This window comes from Leptonychotes weddellii, chromosome 1, assembly GCF_054177405.1.
Source record: "Leptonychotes weddellii isolate Sample4059 chromosome 1, ASM5417740v2, whole genome shotgun sequence".
NCBI lineage: Eukaryota > Metazoa > Chordata > Mammalia > Carnivora > Phocidae > Leptonychotes > Leptonychotes weddellii.
The window spans coordinates 133290766-133310606 of NC_138369.1; the positions used below are offsets into that span (position 1 = coordinate 133290766).

At 33.4% G+C, this 19841-nt stretch overlaps 1 protein-coding gene across 1 annotated transcript in view; it reads right to left on the reverse strand.

Annotated features, from left to right (window-relative positions):
* STXBP5L (syntaxin binding protein 5L) overlaps positions 1–19841 on the reverse strand; it is a 341807-nt gene that overhangs the window by 165751 nt on the left and 156215 nt on the right. Inside the window, exon 10 of the mRNA XM_081815272.1 lies at positions 3655–3733. Coding sequence (XP_081671398.1) covers positions 3655–3733 — 79 coding nt within the window. The remainder of the gene's footprint in view (positions 1–3654; positions 3734–19841) is intronic.

Consider the following 19841-nt stretch of genomic DNA (forward strand, 5'->3'; position numbering starts at 1 on the left):
GAAGGCAAACACAACCGACTGAGCCACCCAGGCATCCCTGAAAAATAGTTTTTAATTTAAAATTTGATAGACACTTGCACACCATGTCTCCCTTTTGAAATTTTATAATTCAGGCCATATAGCAAAGAAAGATTCTAAGAAACTATACAGTAAAGAATCCAATTTACTTTTATATAACCCAGAATTTCTTAGATCTCTCAAATATATTTGATTACAGATTCCTATTTTTCCATGAATACAGTTAGTGATCAAAGGAACACAATTTGATAAATGTTATACCACACAAAACTGACTCCTTTACTACAAGTGTGTCTGGGCACACTGGTCAGATGGATTATTACAAAAGAAATAAATAACTATATAATTAACAATGTCTTCATACATAAAGAAAACATCAATACAAATTAAAAATTAGTTTTTAAAGATTTTATTTGTTTATTTATTTGACAGAGAGAGCCAGAGAGCACAAGTGGGGGTAATATCAGAGGGAGAAGGAGAAGCAGGCCCCCCGCTGAGCAGGAAGCCCAATACAAGACTTGATCCCAGGACCCTAAGATCATGACCTAAGCTGAAGGCTTAACCAACTGAGCCACCCAGGCACCCCCAAATTAAAAATTATTGACAATAACTTGGATAAATCCTAAAGGTATTTTGTTGAGTGAAAGAAGCTAGGATCAGAAGGTTACGTAATATATAACTGCATTTATATGACATCTTAAAAAGGCAAAACTACAGTGATAGAGAACAGATCAATGGTTGTCAGGGGTTAGAAGTGGAGAAAAGTGCGACTATAAGGAACAGCAGGAAAGAAATTTGGGGGTATGGAAATGTTCTGTATTCTTATTGTGGTGGTGATTTCAGGCATCTATACATGTGTTAAAATCCACAGTATTGTACAGCAAAAGAAAAAAATATTTTACTGTATAATTTGTAAAATAAATATAGAAAAAGCATTAAAATTTTTTCTCAATGAAGGCAACAAGATTAAGCAATAAACCGTGCAACATAATATAGTACATACTAAAATAACATTTGTTGAGTATTTATGATGTTCTGGGTATTGTGTGAAGAAGTTTACTTGCATTATTGTATTGAATCCTTATGATATCCCAATGAGAAAACTACTACTATTCTTACTTAACAGATGGATATGCTGAGGCTTAGAGAACTTTACATATGAAGTCTATCAATAGGTGGCCATGATAGAAAGGGATTAAAAGACTAGCAAAAAGTAATTTTTATTAATTACAGAAACTTGATAATGTTAGTGGTAGCAGGTAGAGAGATCATTATTCCTTTTTCTGAATAGAATAAATTTATTAAGCCTAGAGGCCATTGGTGTTGGGGCACCAATAAACAATTTGGTGATTGGAGACCAATGATTCCTAAGCAGAATGGTTGTTTATCCCTAGAAATATAAAGCCAGTTTGTGAATGGTTGATCTAAGATAAAAACAGAAAACATACCCTTGCATCTGCTACCTATGCAATCTTTAAGAGACTCTATTGCTGCAGCATATTTGGTAGAACTCTTCTTAAAGTTCTTGCTCCTGCCACAGCCATCCCAATTTTTGACTTCACAAAGTTTACTGTGCACTAGATGGAGCAGAAATATAGCTATTTATTGTCACTTCCAAGCTATGGCCCATTTTGCTGTCACAATACCTTTTAGTACTCAACTTTGGTGCTCCTCTGCTGTTTAGTCTCCTTGTGTTCTGAGAGGTGGAACCACTGCTTTTAAAGGTGAATTTTCTAATATAGTAGTAATCACAACAAACACAATGTACTAAAGTGCACTGTAAGTGGGATGACAGTAATTATGATCAATAATATATAATTATTTCACATTGGAAATCTGAAGAATTATTTCTACACAAAATTGGGTTACCAATTACTAGAATAAATCATTAAATTAGGATCAGTGGAATAATTTCAATAATGTGAAATATCATTGCTTTGATGATGACAATAATAACTTCTTTTTATCAAGAAATCCACTATGTGCCACTCATCAAACTTATGACATTACAAACTTCATGCATAATTTCATTTATTCTTCAGAAACATCACAATGAGATAGGTATAATTGATGAGGAAATTAAAGTTTAAAAGAGTTAATTAAAAATTTCAAGGTCACATAGCTGTCTTACCCCATATGCCAAGGATCTTAATAATTATTTTACATTGCCTTAACTTGAATTCCTGATTTCTAAAGTATCTTCTCTTCACCTTCACCCTTTCCTTACTTTTTGTGTGCCACCGTCCTATTATCCCTTAAGCCCATCTCAGGTATCCTCTTTCCTAAGAAGAAATTTACTGATCTCTCTTCACCATTCTCTTCCCCTTTCTCTCTAGGCTGGGTTAGGTGTCCTTTTGTTATGCTCTCATAGCATATCTCTATAAAAGCACCTCACATGTTACATGGAAACCACTAGTTTATGGCCTTACTTCTCCTACTAGACTATAACAGATTCAAAAGCAGGCAGTATTCTCTTTCATTTTAGTACACCAAACAAGTTGCACAGTGTGTACTAAGTAGTAATAACTAATAATATTTGTACATAATAACAATATATGTATATATGTAAAATGTTTCCATATATAAACATATATAATAACATATGTAAAATGTGTCCATCCATAATAATTAAAATGTTTTAATACTTTAATTATAGTAATATAAAACTGGTCATTTTTACTACTTATGTTTAGTAACATTCAGCTGGACTAAGGAGGTATTGATCTATTGTGTGTATGTACACACATATATATGCATATATATAAACTACTGTAAAAATATATACATAAAAATATATATATATAAATATATACCATATGATAGTTTATATATATATATGAACTAACACATTAAAAATGGCCATTATTTTATACTATTAAATCTTTCAAAGAGCAGGTATAAACAAACATTAAATGCATCTATAATACTGAGAATACATTCCAGTGTGAACATGTAAGTAATATAACGTAGAATTATCCAATTTAGAGTTAAAATAAAATTAAGGTTTAGGCAAGATTTGTAATTATGGTAATTCTAGAAGAGAATATTGCCACTAATAATTATTGTAAGTAAAAAGAACATTCTTGATTTATAGGATAAAGCTGCTATATATACATGATAAAATTTTATTGTATATTATTATTCAATTTAATTTTCTATATCTTAAAATTTAGTACTATTTTATTATGCTAATATATATAACTGTTTATCTTTTCAACTAACTATAATCTTTCCAAGTTCAGAATGTGAAATCCTAAAGTACAGAGACTTGGTTATGTATTTAATTCTTTCATGTGCAATACCAATAGGTATGCTTCTGCTTAATAATATTAAATGATTGCTACTTGTAATGTGCATGGTCCAAAAGCCCGACATTGTTAAAATTAATGTACATAATACTCATCTGAATATTCATAGAAAGTTAAAATAATTAGCAATTGCTATTATAATATTCATAATAATATCATAGATACTCCTATTAAACAATAAGGAAGATCAATGAAGAGGATTTAGCCAGTTAATATACTTATATAATTATAAGAAACTTTAAGTAATACATGATTATTAAAGGTTATTTGCCATTCTTGTCTGTTTCTTATATATTGTCCCATATCACCCAAAGTAAAAAATGCATACCTGTTTCTACAGGTCTTGTATTCTACTTTAAGAATTGGTTTACAAGATTCAGATTTTCTTCCTTCTCTTTGACTTTTTCCTAAAGAAAGAAAAAGGATTTTGTTAAATTATATTTAAATTCTACACATCCGTGACAACTTCAAAAGTCTGACTAAAAGAATATAAAGAAAAAATAAGGTAATTATGTGTTTTTCATAATAGGATAAATACAATTCTATGCATCCTAACATATTTGTTGAATCCTAATAACTGACTGCTATATAAGCAATAAAGTTATTTGTAAACTTATCATATTCGTAAACTTATCAAACATACACTTTCTCCATGTATAAATCTAGTCTCATATAAAGTTATTTTAATTATTTAAATTTTAAGATTACTTTAGAATTAAAGACACATACACATGCATACTTATCTGCATAATGAAATACATAATTATGAAAATCCATACTAGGCCCATTATAGATTTTATCTATGATACAAGCAAACCCTTTTCTCATGCAGAAAGACTTGCCATTTAAAACTTATGACACACTATCAAAATCACTGCATTTTCATCAAATTCATTTAACAGAAAGCCCATTAGACAATGAACAAAGATGGTATATTTCAATGATGTTCTATATTTGCATAAAAATAGTTTCTTGTAGGGAAAGGTTATGTTGTTTAGACTCCATGGATTTTGAAAAATGATCAAAAAGAGTAGGAAATGGAAGTAAAGCTACTTATGCATATAACATCTTTCAGTTGTAATTTTGCTTATAATTCTATGTCTCATTTTGATAAAATTGACATTTTTGTGATATGTTTGTTTCTTTTTTATTTTAATAAGTACCCTTATTTATTCTTGTATTGCTACAACTGTTTATAGACACAGATACCTATTATGTAGATAGACGTTTATGTGCATTTAAGTTTAAATTTTCAGGATAGCTTCAGAATGGCACAATCATAATCCAAATAGGATGTCAAAATAATTTAATTTGTTTAAAGGGCAGGGTATCAGCATATAACATACCTTATCTGCTACATGGCATGCTTTCTGAATTTGCTTTCTCTTTCTTTTACCCTATGTCAACTAAAGAAGCAATCAATAATAAAATATTGGTCATAATAATTCACACTGTAAAAAAGATTTAAAAGTATCTGTATTACATATAAAAAGGAATTACTGACATTATATGTAGATCATGATGCCTTACAAAGAGAGAACTTTGGCTCAGGGACTCACTCTGAGCAGTGGTCTTAGGGGTAAGAAACAGCTGGTTGGTGATTCCTGGTTTGGGTAACATGTGGGAACAGAGAGAACTGAAGGAAATAACAACAAGGAAAGAGACCCATTTTCCTCAGTTGATATATTTTTGATCCATTTCTTCTCTAATAATTGCCAAGCTATTAATCAAATCAAGACAGTATATTTGCTGTTGTTTATATATATGTGTGTGTGTGTAAGCAATTACAATTTTTCAATCAGTGCACATTAGTATTATCCACTAATTTCAGTAAAAAGGAATAATACCTAAATTAATTAATTAATGATTTACTTCAATTTCCAACTCCAATAATTAATTTTTGGCTGATGGTTTTCAACTTTGATTATGTTCATTGTCTGTCAATAATTGAAATATATTTATATGTTATGTAAAAAATTGTTATAAAAATTGCATTTATTGCTACTCTTTATGTTCAAAGTACTATACTAAATGGCACAGTAAAAAGAAGTAACTGACCACCAGGAAACTTAAAATTTACTAGTTTAAGCAAAGCATATATAAAACTGACAATATGAGGTACCATAAACAAATAAGTGATTGATAGACTTGAAGTGTTGAGAATAGTAGGAGTACATGAAGTAGGAGTTAAGAATATTATAGTTTCACTTTATGATAGAAAAATTTACAGATTTTTGCAGATGATTTTCTAGAAGCTAGATTAAGCATTAAAAGATAGAACTTGGGAGTTCTGGTCCAAGATGGTGACACAGGAAGACCCTGAACTCACCCCCTCCATAGACACACCAAATCTACACCTATTAATAGAGCAATTCCTCCTGAAGAAGAACTGAGAGCCCATTGAACAGCTTCTGCACAACAAAAGATAGAGACCACAAAGAGACAGCACAAGAGAGGGAGACACAGTAACAAAGGGAAACTCTAACCCCAACACTGTGAACTACAGTGGGGAGAGACAGGACTAAGGGACCATGAGCAGACTCATCTGTTCTGGGGCATAGAAAAAAGTTACGGTTTAAAAGGCAACTAGAATATGATGGAACCAGCCAAATGGAAGAGCTGAAAGGTTCTTAAGGCTGGCGGGCTGGCAAGCACCACTGTTTATGATCCCCCCTCCACCTTGAAAATGAAGGTGGGAGCAGGGTCCAGGTGCCATAGTTGGCCTCCCACCTCAGCAAGACTTGGGCCCCTAGCCCATGCCAGCCCTTGATGGCCTGGGTCACTGAAAAAAAGCCACAGTTTAAAAGAGCAACTACCATATAAAAGGTCAACCCCTAGAACTTCACCAAATGGTGAGGGAGCTGCTGAAACTTTCTCCAGCCTGGCAAGCACCATGATTTACATTCCCCTCTCCACCTTGATAGCATGAACAAGAGCAGGATCCAGTCACCTTAGCTAGCCCACCACCTCAATATCCCTGGGCCCCTAGCTCACACCAGCCCCAGCCATCCCACCAAGACGCCCCAGTGCAGTGCACACTGGAACACTCCTTGTCAGTGCTCACTACAGCTCAAGCCTTTTTGCCAAAGTGACACATGTGCAAAGCACTCCATAATACTCCAGGCCCATATAATGTTGACTCCAGACAATTCACCAGGCAGCCCTTGCATGGAGCACCCCAGAAACCCCTGGTCCATGCTCACTTTGGCTCCAGCTTCTCCACTAGGGCTTCCTCTGCATGGAGCACACTGGGAACCCGTGGGTCACACTCTGCCTCAGTTCCAGCCTCCCCACCAGGATTCCCCCTGTGTGAATCACTCTGGGACACCCCAACTTGCACTAACTTCAGTTTTAGCCATCCTGCCAGGGCACCTTATGCATGGAGAGCCCAAGGATGCCCCCACCCCTAACCCTGCCTGGCACCCACTTCAGGTTTAACTATCCTGGTTGGGTGTTCTTTGTGTGGAGAGCCCCAGGACATCCCAGCTAGTACCCACTTTGGCTTCAGCCATCCTGCCAGGGTGCACTCTGTGTAGAGTCCCAGGATTCCAGCCCCCCAACACAGCTTACACCCACTTCAGCTGTCCTGGCAGGTCACTCTCTGTGTGGAGACCCTAGGACCACCCTGGCCCATACCCATTTCAGTTTCATCCATACCACCAGATTTCCCAGCACAGAGTGCCCCATGACCCATAGTACACAACAGCCACTGCTCCAAATAACCAACCAAAGTCACCAGGCACATACAGTCTACACAGGGGATGACAATACACAAGATCATTCCTTCAAATTTAGAAAAAGTAGCTGTTGCACCTAATTCACAGAAACAAAGAAAGTCAAGTAAAATAAGGAGACAGAAGAATATGTTCCAAATGAAAGAACAAGACAAAGCCTCAGAAAAAGAACTAAATGAAACAAAGATAAGCAACCTACCTGATAGAGTTCAAAAGTAATGGTCATAAAAATGCTCAATGGACTGGAGAAAAGAGAGGATGAACTCAGTGAGAACTTTAATATGAGATTAAATATATAAAAAACCATCATTAGTGTTGAAGAATACCATAACTGAAATGGAAAATCCACTAGAGGTAATCAACAGTAGATTAGAAGGTGCAGAAGTGATCTGAAAGACAGGGTAATGGAAAACACCCAGCCTGAGCAGCAAAAAAGAAAAAAAATAATTGTAGAAAATGAGCATAGGTTAAGGAATACCTTGGACAACATCAAGTAAACAAACATTCTCATTATAGGCATCTCAGAAGGAGAAGAGAGAGAAAAGGGCACAAAACTTATTTGAAAAAAGTGATAGCTGAAAACTTCAATAACCTGGGGGAGGAAACAGACATCCAGGCTCAGAAAGCAGAGTTCCAAACAAGATTAATCTAAGGAGGTCCACACCATGACACATAATAATTAAATATGTACAAGATTAAAGATAAAGACCTAAATGTGAGACAGGAAACTATCAAAATCCTAGAGGAGAATACAGGCAGCAACCTCTTTGGCCTCAACTGAAGCAACTTCTTACTAGGGAGGCCAGGGAAACAAAAGCAAAAATGAATTATTGGGGCTTCATCAAGATAAAAAGATTCTGCACAGTGAAGGAAACAATCAACAAAACTAAAAAACAACCTGTGAAATGGGAGAAGATATTTGCAAATGATATATCTGATAAAGGATTAGTATCCAAAATCTATAAAGAAATTATCAAGCTCAACACCCAAAAAACAAATAATCCAGTTAAGAAATGGGCAGAAGACATGTATAGACATTTTCCAAAGAAAACATCCAGATGGCTAACACATGAAAAGATGCTCAACATCATTTATCATCAGGGAAATGCCAATTAAAACCACAGTGAGATACCACCTCACACCTGTCAGAATGACTAAAATTAACAACACAGGAAATAAGAGAATCCTCCTACACTGTTGGTGGTAATACAAACTGGTGCAGCCACTGTGAACAATAATATGGCTGTTCCTCAAAAAGTTAAAAATGAACTACCCTATGACCCTATGACCTATTATGTATTCACCCAAAGGATACAAAAGTACTGATTCAAAGGGACATATGCACCCTGATGTTTATAGCAGCATTATCAACAATAGCCAAATTATGGAAAGAACCCAAGTTTCATTGACCAATGGATAAAGAAGATATGGTATGTGTGTATACACACACACACACACACACACACACACACACACAGGAATATTACTCAGCCATCACAAAGAATGAAATCTTGCCATTTGCAATGACTTGGATGGAGCTAGAATGTATTAATGCTAAGCAAAAGAAGTCAGAGAAAGACAAATAACATATGATTTCACTCATATGTGTATTTTAAGAAACAAAACAGATGAACATAGGGAAAAAAAGAGAGGGGGGAGGCAAACCATAAGACTCTTAACTACAGAAAACAAACTGAAGGTTGATGGAGGGAGGTGGGTGAAGGATGGGCTAAATGGGTGATGGATATTAAGGAGGGCACTTGTGATGAGCACTGAGTGTTATATGTAAGTGATGAATCATTAAATTCTTTTTTTTTTTTAAAAATTTTATTTATTTATTTGAGAGAGAGAATGAGATAGAGACAGAGAGAGCATGAGATGGGGGAGCGTCAGAGGGAGAAGCAGACTCCCTGCTGAGCAGGGAGCCCGATGTGGGACTCGATCCCGGGACTCCAGGATCATGACCTGAGCTGAAGGCAGTCGCCCAACCAACTGAGCCACTCAGGCGCCCGAATCATTAAATTCTACACCTGAAACCAATTTTACATTTATTTTAATGAACTAGAATTTAAATAAAAATTGAAATAAAAAAAGGAAAAAGAAAGATTAAAGATAGAATTTTAAAAGCAGCAAGAGAGAAGCAAATAGTTATGTGCAAAGGAAGTCCCATAAAGCTATCAAGTGATTTTTCAACAGAAACTTTGCAGGCCAGAATGGAGTGGCATGATATATTCAAAGTGCTGAAAAGAGAAAAAACCTACAACCAAGAATACTCTATCCAGCAGGTTATCATTCAGAATTGAAGGAGAAATAAGAATTTCCCAAAGAAAAGTTAAAGGGTCATCACCACTAAACTGGCCTTACAATAAGTGTTAAAGGAACTTCTTTAAGTGGAAAAGAGAAGGCCATAACTAGAAGTAAGAAAATCACAAAAGGAAAAAATATATCATGAGTAAAAGCAAACATTAAGTAGAGATAATAGAGCAATCACTTATAAAGCTAGTTTGAGGTTAAAAGAAAAAAATAATACAGTTAATTATATCTAAGAAATTAGTTAAGGGGTACACAAAATAAAAAGATGTAATTATGATAAGATATACATAAAATGTGAAGGGAGAAATAAAGTTATTTTAGAATGTATTCACACTTAAATGACCATCAAATTAACATACACTTCTATATACTTAGAATGTTATATATGAAACTCACGGTAACCACAAACCAAAAACCTATAATTCATACAGAAGAAATAAAGAGAAAGAAAACCAATCATAACACTAAAGAAAGATACTGATTACAAAGGAGCAAGAGAAAAAGAAATGAAAAGAGAACTACAAAAATCACCAGAAAACAATTGACAAAATGTCAACAGTACAATAATTACTTTAAATGTAAATGGTCTAATGCCTTCATCAGAAGACATAGGGTGGGGCACCTGGGTGGCTCAGTCGTTAAGCATCTGCCTTCGGCTCAGGTCATGATCCCAGAGTCCTGGGATCAAGCCCCGCATCGGGCTCCCTGCTTGGCAGGAAGCCTGCTTCTCCCTCTCCCACTCCCCCTGCTGTGTTCCTGCTCTCACTATCCCTCTGTCAAATAAATAAATAAAATCTTTAAAAAAAAAAAAAGACATAGGGTGGTGGAATAAATAAAAATACAAGATCAAACCATCTATATGTGGCCTACAAAAGACTCACTTCAGACCTAAAGACACATACAGACTTAAAGTGAAAGGATGGAAAAAGATGATGTAAATGAAAGTGAAAAAAAACCAAAATGGGGTAACAATACTTATATCAAACAAAATAGACTTTAAAACAAAAACTGTAACAAGAGACAAGGGGACTATACAATGATAAAGGGGTTAATACAACAAGAGGATATAACAATTGTAAATATCTATGTAGCCAACATTGGAGCACCAAAAACATAAAACAAAAATATTAACACACATAAAGGGAGAAATTGACAGCAATACAATAATAGTAGAGGTCTATAACACACCACTTACATCAATGGATAGATTAGGCAGAAAAGCAATAAGGAAATGGTGTCTTTGAATAACTTAACAGAAATATGCAGAACATTCCATCCCAAAACAACAGAATACACATTCTGTTCAAGTATACGTGAAACATTCTCCAGGATAGATCACATGTTAGGCCACAGGACAAGTCTCAATAAATGTAAGATTGCTGAAATCATATCAAACATCCTTTTTGACCACAACAGTATGAAACCACAAGACAATCACAAGAAAAAAGAAATGGAAAAACCTAAACACAAGGAGACTACCAACATATTACTAACAACCAATGGGTCAATGAAGAAATCAAATAGAAAATTAAAGAATACATGGGGGCACCAGGATGGCTCAGTTGGTTAAGCATCAGACTTGATTTTGGCTCAGGTCATGATCTCAGGGTTATGAGATTGGCCCTCGCACTGGTCTTTGTCCTGGGTATGGAGCCTGTTGGGAATTCTCAGTCTCCCTCTCCCTCTACCCCTACTCCTCACTCATGCTTGCTCTCTCTAAAAAGAAAAATGTAGAGGAATAAAAATGAAAAAACAGTGGTCCAAATCTTTGATGCAGTGAAAACAGTTCTAAGTGGGAAATTTAGAGCAATACAGGCCTACTTCAAGAAACAAAAATAATCTCCAATAAACAATCTAATCCTACACCTAAAAGGACTAGAAAATAAGAACAAAGCCCAAAGTTAGTAAGAGGAAGAGAATAATAAAGATAACAGCAGAAATAAATGAAATAAGACTAAAAAATCAACAGAAAAATCAATGAAACTAAAAGTTGTTTCTTTGAAAGGATAAACAAAATTGATAAACCTTTAGTCAGACTCATCAAAACCAAAAAAAGGGTAGATCCAAATAAATAAAATCAGAAATTAAAGAGGAGAAATACCAGCTGAAATTGAAGGAATACAGAAGATTCTAAGAAACTACCACAAAAATCATATGTCAATAAAGTGGACAAACTTGAAATGAATAAATTCCTAGAAACATAGAAATTTACAAAACTGAATCAGGAAGGAATAGAAAATCTAAACAGATCAATTACTAGTCATGAAATTCAACAGATAATCAAAAAAACTTCCAATAAACAAAAGTCCACATCCAGACTGAGTCACAGGTGAATGCTACCAAACATTTGAAGAAGAGTTAATATCTCTTCTTCTCAAACTATTCCAAAAGAAAGAAGAAAAAGGGAAACTTCTAAATACATTCTATGAAGTCAGCCATATCTTGATAACAAAACCAGACAAAGACATTACAAAGAAGAAAACTATAGGGCAAGATCCCTGATGAACACAGATGCAAAACTCAACAAAATATTAACAAGCTGCATTCAACAATATATTAAAAGGATCAGTCACCATAATCAAGTGAAATTTATTCCAGGGATGCAAGGATGGTTCAATATTTGCAAATAATATGATATGATATATCACACTAACAAAATGAAGGATAAACATTATATGATCATCTCAATAGATGCACAAAAATTATTTGATAAATTTCAACATCCATTCATGATGAAAACTCTTAATAAAATGAGTTTAGAGGGAACATACCTCAACATTATAAAATCGATATAAAACAAAAACCACAGGTAACATCAGACTCAATGGTGAAGAACTGAAAGCTTTTCTTTTAAGATCAGGAACAAGACAAGGCTGTCCACTCTTGCCACTTTTTAACACAGTACTGGAAGTTCTAGCTGCAGCAATCAGACAATAAGAAGAAATAAAAGGCATCCAAACTGGAAGGGAGAAGTAAAACTGTCAGTATTTGCAGATGCCATGACAGAAAATCCTAAGCCTCCACCAAAAAATTATTAGAAGTAATAAATGAATTTAGTAATGTTGCAGGGCACAAAATTAATATACAAGTATCTGTTGCATTTCTATACACAAATAATGAAGTAGCAGAAAAATAAATAAATAAATACAATTCCACTTACAATTGGACTGAAAAGTATGAAATACCTAGGGATAAATGTAACCAATGAGGTGAAAGGCCTGTACTCTGAAAACTATAAAACATGATGAAAGAAATTAAAGATGAAAACAAATGTAAAGGTATCCCCTGCTCATGGATTGAAAGAATATCATTAAAATGTCCATACTACCCAAAGGAATTGACAAATTCAATATGATCCCTATCAAAATGCCAACAGCATTTTTCACAAAACTAGAACAAATAATCCTAAAATTTGTATCAAACCACAAAAGACCCTGACTTGCCAAAGCAATCTTGAGAAAGAACAAACCTGGAAGTATCACAATTCCAGATTTCAAGATTTACTACAAAGCTGTAGTAATCAAAACAGTCTGGTATTGGCACAAAAAGAGACACACAGTCCAATCGAACAGAATTGAATGCCCAGAAATAAACCCATGCTTATATAGTCGGTTAATCTATGACAAAGGAGGCAAGAATATCCAATGGGGAAAAGACAGTCTCCAAAAATGATGTTAGGAAAACTTAACAGCAGCATGCAAAAGAATAAAACTGTACCATTTTCTTATACCATAAACAAAATAAACTTAAAATGGATTAAAGTCCTAAATGTGAGACCCAAAACCATAAAACTCATAGAAGAAAATATAGGCAGTAGTCTCTTTGACATTGGCTTTACCAACATTTTTCTAGGTACGTCTCCTTAGGTAAGAGAAACAAAAGCAAAAATAAATTATTGGGACCACACCAAAATAAAAGGCTTCTGTACATTGAAGGAAACCACCAACAAAATGACAAGGCAACTTACTGAATGGGAGAAGATATTTGTAAATGATATATCTGATAAGGGTTAATATCCAAAATATATAAAGAATTTATACAACTTGACACCAAAAAAAAAACGCCAATCTGATTGAAATATGGGCAGAGGACTTGAATGGTCCGTTTTCCAAAGAAGACATACAGATAGCCAACATCACTTTTCAGAGAAATGCATATCAAAACCACAATGTTACCTTACACCTGTCAAAATGGTTAGAATAAAAAAGACAAGAAATAACAAGGATGTGGAGGGAAAGAGACCCTAGTGCACTGTTGGTGGGAATGTAAACTGGTGCAGCCACCATGGAAAACAGCATGGAGATGTCTCAAAGAATTAAAAATAGAAATATCATATAACCCAGTAATCCCACTACTCAGTATTCGCCCAAAGAAAACAAAAACACTAATTCAAAAAGATATATGCACCCCTATGTTTATTGCAGCATTATTTACAGTAGCCAAAAAAAAAAAAAATGAAAGTGTTCATCCATAGATGAATGGATAAAGAAGATTTTGTGTGTACACACATACACATACACACACAATGGAATATTGCTCAACCATAAAAAAATATCATATCTTGCCATTTGTGACAATGTGGATAGACCTAGACAGTATTATACTGAGTGAAATGTCAGACAGAGAAAGGCAAATACCATATGATTTCATATGGTATTTCAAACCCAGATTGAAATACAGAGAACTGATGGGGAGCATAGGGGAGTTGGGTGGGGGATAGGTGAAATAGATAAAAAAAGATTAAGAGGTACAAACTTCTAGTTATAAAATAAATATGAAGATGAAAAGTATAACAAAGGGAATATAGTCAATAATATTGTAATAACTTTGTATGGTGATGGATGATAACTTCACTTACTGTGGTAAGCACAGCATAACATATAGGGTTGTTGAATCTCTATGCTGTACACCTGAAACTAATATAATATTGTATGTTAATTATACTTCAATTAAAAAAAGTTATATGTGAATTTTCTACTACACAGAGAGTAAGCACCCCAAATCCTGTGTTGTTCAAGGGTCGACTATATAATGAACTGCTACAACTCCATAATAATAATTTTAAAAAACCCAATTTGTCACAATACAGTACACCATTAGTTTTTGATGTAGTGTTCCATGATTCATTGTTTTCGTACTGTATGGTGACTAACATAACAATAAAATTAAATTAAATTAAAAAAAACCCAATTTGTAAATGAGCAAAGGAACTCAACTTTCTCCAAAGAATATTAGAAATGAAAATAAGCACATGAACAGATATTAAATATCTTTATTCATTAGGGAAATGCCAATCAAAACTACAAGGAGCTATTACCGCATATCTACTAGGATGGCTATAATAAAAGATAGATATTAACAAATGTTGATAAAGATGTGGAGAAGTTGGAAACCTAATATTGCTTGTGAGTATGTAAAAGCCTGAGGACTCTGGAATACAATTTGGCAGTTCCTTAAAATGTTAAATATGAGTTGTCATATGATCCGGTAATTCCATTCTTGGATATATACCAAAGAGAAATGAAAATATATGCTGGCACAAAAGTTGTACATAAACATTCACAGCAGAATAATTCAGAATAATCAAAATATAAGAACAACCCAAATGTCCATTAAGTGATGAGTAGATAAAAGCGGTATATCTACACAATGGAATATTATTCACCAGAAATAGTTAGACTTGCTATGACATGGATGAACCTTGAAAACATTATGCTAAGTGAAAAAAGCCAGTCATGAAAGACCACATTTAGTATGAGTTTATTTATATGAAATGTCCAGAACAGTCAAATCTATAGAGACAGAAGAAGACCAGTGGTTGCCTAATAATGGTGGAGGAGTAGGGATGGGATGACTATTAATGAGTATGGCGTTTCTTTTGGGGATGACAAAAATATTCTAAAATTAGATTGTGTTGATGGTTGCATAACTCTGAATATACCAAAACTATTGAATTGTACACTTTAGTGAACTGAGAATTATAATTCAATAAATTTGTATTTTTTTAATAGAAGTTTAAGTTCTCTGAAGTGTAGCATAAAACTGCAGACAAGGGGTGCCTGTGTGGCTCAGTCGGTTAAGCGTCTGACTACAGCTCAGGATATGATCTCAGGGTCCTAGGATGAGGCCCTCATGTCAGGCTCCATGCTCAGTGGGGAGTTTGCTTCTCCCTCTCTCTCTGCCCCGCCTCTCCCCGCTCCACCCTCTGCTCATGCTTACTCTCTCTTTCTTTCAAATCAATAAACACTATCTTTTAAAAAAATACAAATTCTATCTTTACCATTTATCTCTCAGCATTTCTAGTTTCACAATGTTTTTTGGGATCTTAGTTTACCTTGTTTTTGTGGTTGTTAGCTCAATGACATATTAAAAATAAATTTATTTCATTTCAGTAAGTATTTATTTCAGCAAGAATTGTTTAGGGCATCTAACCTTCCAAACTGCCTATAATTGACCATTACTCCTTGTTCAAATATTTTTACTTATTTTCATGTTTATTTTTGCTGCACATAACCTTGTCTAATTTTTAAAACCTGTTATTTTTCTTGGGAACAAAGTGAATTTTGAATTAATATGGGGGGAGCTAACATCTTTATAATAATGAATCTACCCATGCAGACATAGGGTATTTTTTCATTATTCAGTCTTCTTTATGTCCTTTAGCAGAAATAATACCTCACTGTTATTTTAAGGTTTATATCCAGGTATTTTTATGGATGCTATTTTTTTAAATGGTTTTATCCACCCATTGTATTTTGTTTTGTATAGAGTTCTCATGTTATACTCAATAGTATTCCTAATTAGTTTTTATTTTTTAGTTGTGCAATTACATTACCAAAAAAGTAATTATAATTTTGAATTCTCTAAACTTTTAAATATCATATTTCCTTTTCAAGTCTAAAGACATTGGATAATATTTTCAGGAAAATGTTAAATAACAGTGATAGTTGTTGACATCTCTGTCCTGTTTCTGAACAACAATGTCACTATTAAGTATTACATGGGATTTGGTTTAAGATCATGTGTGTAGATTGCATGTGTGTGTGTATGTGTGTGTTTAGCTGAAGGCATTATAATTGAAGAATAAGTATTTGAAACCATTAAAATTTACTGTGAAAGAAAAATAATGTCTCTAATACTAGTGAAAACCAGCTACAACAAGGGCAATGTCACCACAGTGCTAATCTCAAGTGAAATAGGTACTAAAGTAAACTCGTCTGTGGTCACCCTCCCTCTTTTCCCACTACTGTTCAATAATCTGAGTTTCAGACAAAGCCTACTTTTGTAGTATAGAAAATATTGATTTGTAGAAAAATAATGAATCTAGATATGGTTCCCCAGTTTAGAAGACATATGGCTAGGGAGGAATTGGGTAACAAAAGTATATTCTATAGTATATACAACATAATATCCATAATATACATTTCCAATTATTAGATATGTGAAGAAGCAGAAAAATGTGAGCCATTCTTATGAACAGAGGCCAACATCAAGGCGAAGCAGATTTTGGTATCATCAAACAAAGATTTAAAGCAGCAATTATAACTAAGCTCAATGTGGAAAGGGAAAGGGGAAGGGAAAGAGAAAAGGAAAGGACTCATAATGAAAAGAGGAAATCTCATCAGAAAAATAGAAAATATAAAAAGGTAGCAAGTGAAATAAATATCTGAAATAAAAATAACTTAAGGGTTTAATAGCTGAATGAAAATTACAGAGGAAAAAGGCAGTTAAATTGATGATAGATCAATGTGAATTATCCAATTTGAAATTCAGAGAAAAAAATGATTAACAACAACAAAAAAAGAGAGGCTCAGAAACATGTGAGACAATACCAAAAATTCTACCAGACAGGTAACTGGTGTCCCAGAAAGAGAGGTAGAGAGAGGTTGGAGCAGAAAAACATATTTGAAAAAATAAAAAGCTGAAAGTTTCCCCAATTTTATGAAAGATACAAATTTCTAAATGTAAGAAGCTCTGTAGCTCAGTAGAACCCTAAATAGAATGAACTTGAAGAAAACAAACTAGGCATATCATAGTCAAATTGTTGGAAATAAAAGTTACAAAATTTTGAAAGTAGCCAGGGGAAAATGACATATTATACACAGGGGAACCAAAAGTCAAAACACCACACATTTCTCACTCAGAAACTATGTAAACCAGAAAATAGTGGAATATTTTTAAAGTGTGTAGCAACTTAAAAACAACATACACACATACAAACTGTGAACTCAGAAATCTACATCCAGCAAAAATGTCCCTCAAGAATAAAAGCAAAAAAGAGGAATTTTTAAAGGAAAGCTAAGTGAAATGATAAATGATATTCCTGTATCTTCAAGAACAAATGAAATCATAAAAATTCATAAATATAAAATTATATTAAGAGAAATTATAAAACACAAAAGAATATATTCCTTCTAATTAAAAAATACTTAAGACTACTTAAAGCAAAAATTATAACAATGTATTTAGAAGTAATACATATATAACTACTGCAAAAGTAAATAAAAGTAAATAAATATGTAGGATTATGAAGCTTCTACATTTTTTTGTGAAGTGCTACAATGTTAACTCTAATAGACTGAAAAGTTAGGGAAGTATACTATAATCCCTAGAGTAACTGACCAAAATAAAAGGTCTGAAGATAAAATGCCTAAATGTAAATTAAAATGGAATTCTAATAAAAACTTTCAAATAATCCAGAGGCAAAAAGGGGAGAAAAAGGGAACAACAACAAAAAAAGACTGGACCAACAGAAAACAAACAGTAACTTGGTATACTTAAATCCATTTCCATCAGTAATTACATTTAATATTAATAGACTGAACACTCCAACTAAATGTTATAAAACTGAATAAAAAAGACCTGACTATATGCTCTCTATGGAAAACCTAATGGATGCCTAACAATTAAGCCTCAAAAATACATGAAACAAAAAGACAGAAATAAAGTGAAAAGTAGATAATTCTACAATTGTTAGGAAATTTTAATACCACTTTCAGAAATTGATAGCACTAGTCAAATATCAGTAAAATCCAAGGATTTGATTAATGCTATCAACCACCTTGACCTACTTGATTTAAAAAGTATATAAAACAGAAATGAACAAAATTACAGGGAAAAATCCATAGTAATAGAGATTTTAACTTATCTCTCTCAAAACTGAAAAATCAAACAATAAAAAATCAGGGAGGGAGACGAACCATGAGAGAATCTTGACTCTGGGAAACAAACTGAGGGTTGCAGAAAGGGAGTTGGGTGGGGGAAGGGGTAACTGGGTGATGGGCATTAAAGAGGGCACGTGATATGATGAGCACTGGGTGTTAGGCTGAACTAATGAATCACTGAACATTATATCAAAAACTAATGATGTACTTATACCTTGGCTAATTGAATTTAAATAAAAAAATAGCAGCTATCTTAAAAAAAAACTAAGCAAAGATTGATAGTACAAAGAAAACACAATTTCAAGTTTGACCTTTGTGTAACAGGAAATGTACATTCTTCTCAAGCATAATTGGAACTTCATGGCAATTAATTGTGTATGTCTAATTTAAAGCAAATCACAGTAAATTTTGTAGAACTAGTATCATGCCATGTTCTCTGACTACAGTTAATTTAAAAATCTATAACAAAACATATTTTTTAGAAATTAGAAAACAAATGTCTAACTCATAGGTCAATGGAAAATTATAATAGAAATTAGAAAATACCTCAAACTAAATATTAATGAATATTACACATTTTTAATAAAATTAATATCAAAACTTACAGGATACAGCTAAAGTACTACTTAGAAAAATTTTTATTTTCTAAAATAAAAATAGCTGAAATGAAATGTAACAGAATGAACCTGAAGAATATGTCAAAATCACTGATATTTGCTTCAAATCATCATGAGGCAGCAGGAATTTAATCTGCTCTATATATTATGAGACACAGATGCTGATGTTTCAACAACCTGTGAACAGAATTTCATCTCTTTCAACAGGAAAACAGAATTACAGTTGACCCTTGAACAGCACGGGTTTGAACTGTATGGGTCCACCTATACATAGTTTTTTAAGTTTTTATTCAAATTCTAGTTAGTTAACATACAGTGTAATATTAGTTTCAGGTGTACAAGCTACTCTGGAAAGCAATATGGAGTTTCCTCGAAAAGTTAAAAATAGAACTACCCTACAATCCAGCTGTTACATTACTAGGTATTTAGCCAAAGAATACAAAAATACTAATTCAAATGAATAGATTTTTTTAAATAAATATAGTACTGTAAATGTATTTTTTCTTCCTATTATTTTCTTAATAATATTTTCTTTTTTCTAGCTTACTTAATTGTAAGAATACAGTATATGACACATAACATACAAAATATGTGTTAATTGACTATGTTTATCAGTAAGGCTTCTAGTGAACAGTAGGCTGTTGACTCTGGAGGAGTCAAAAGTTATATGTGAATTTTCAACTGCAT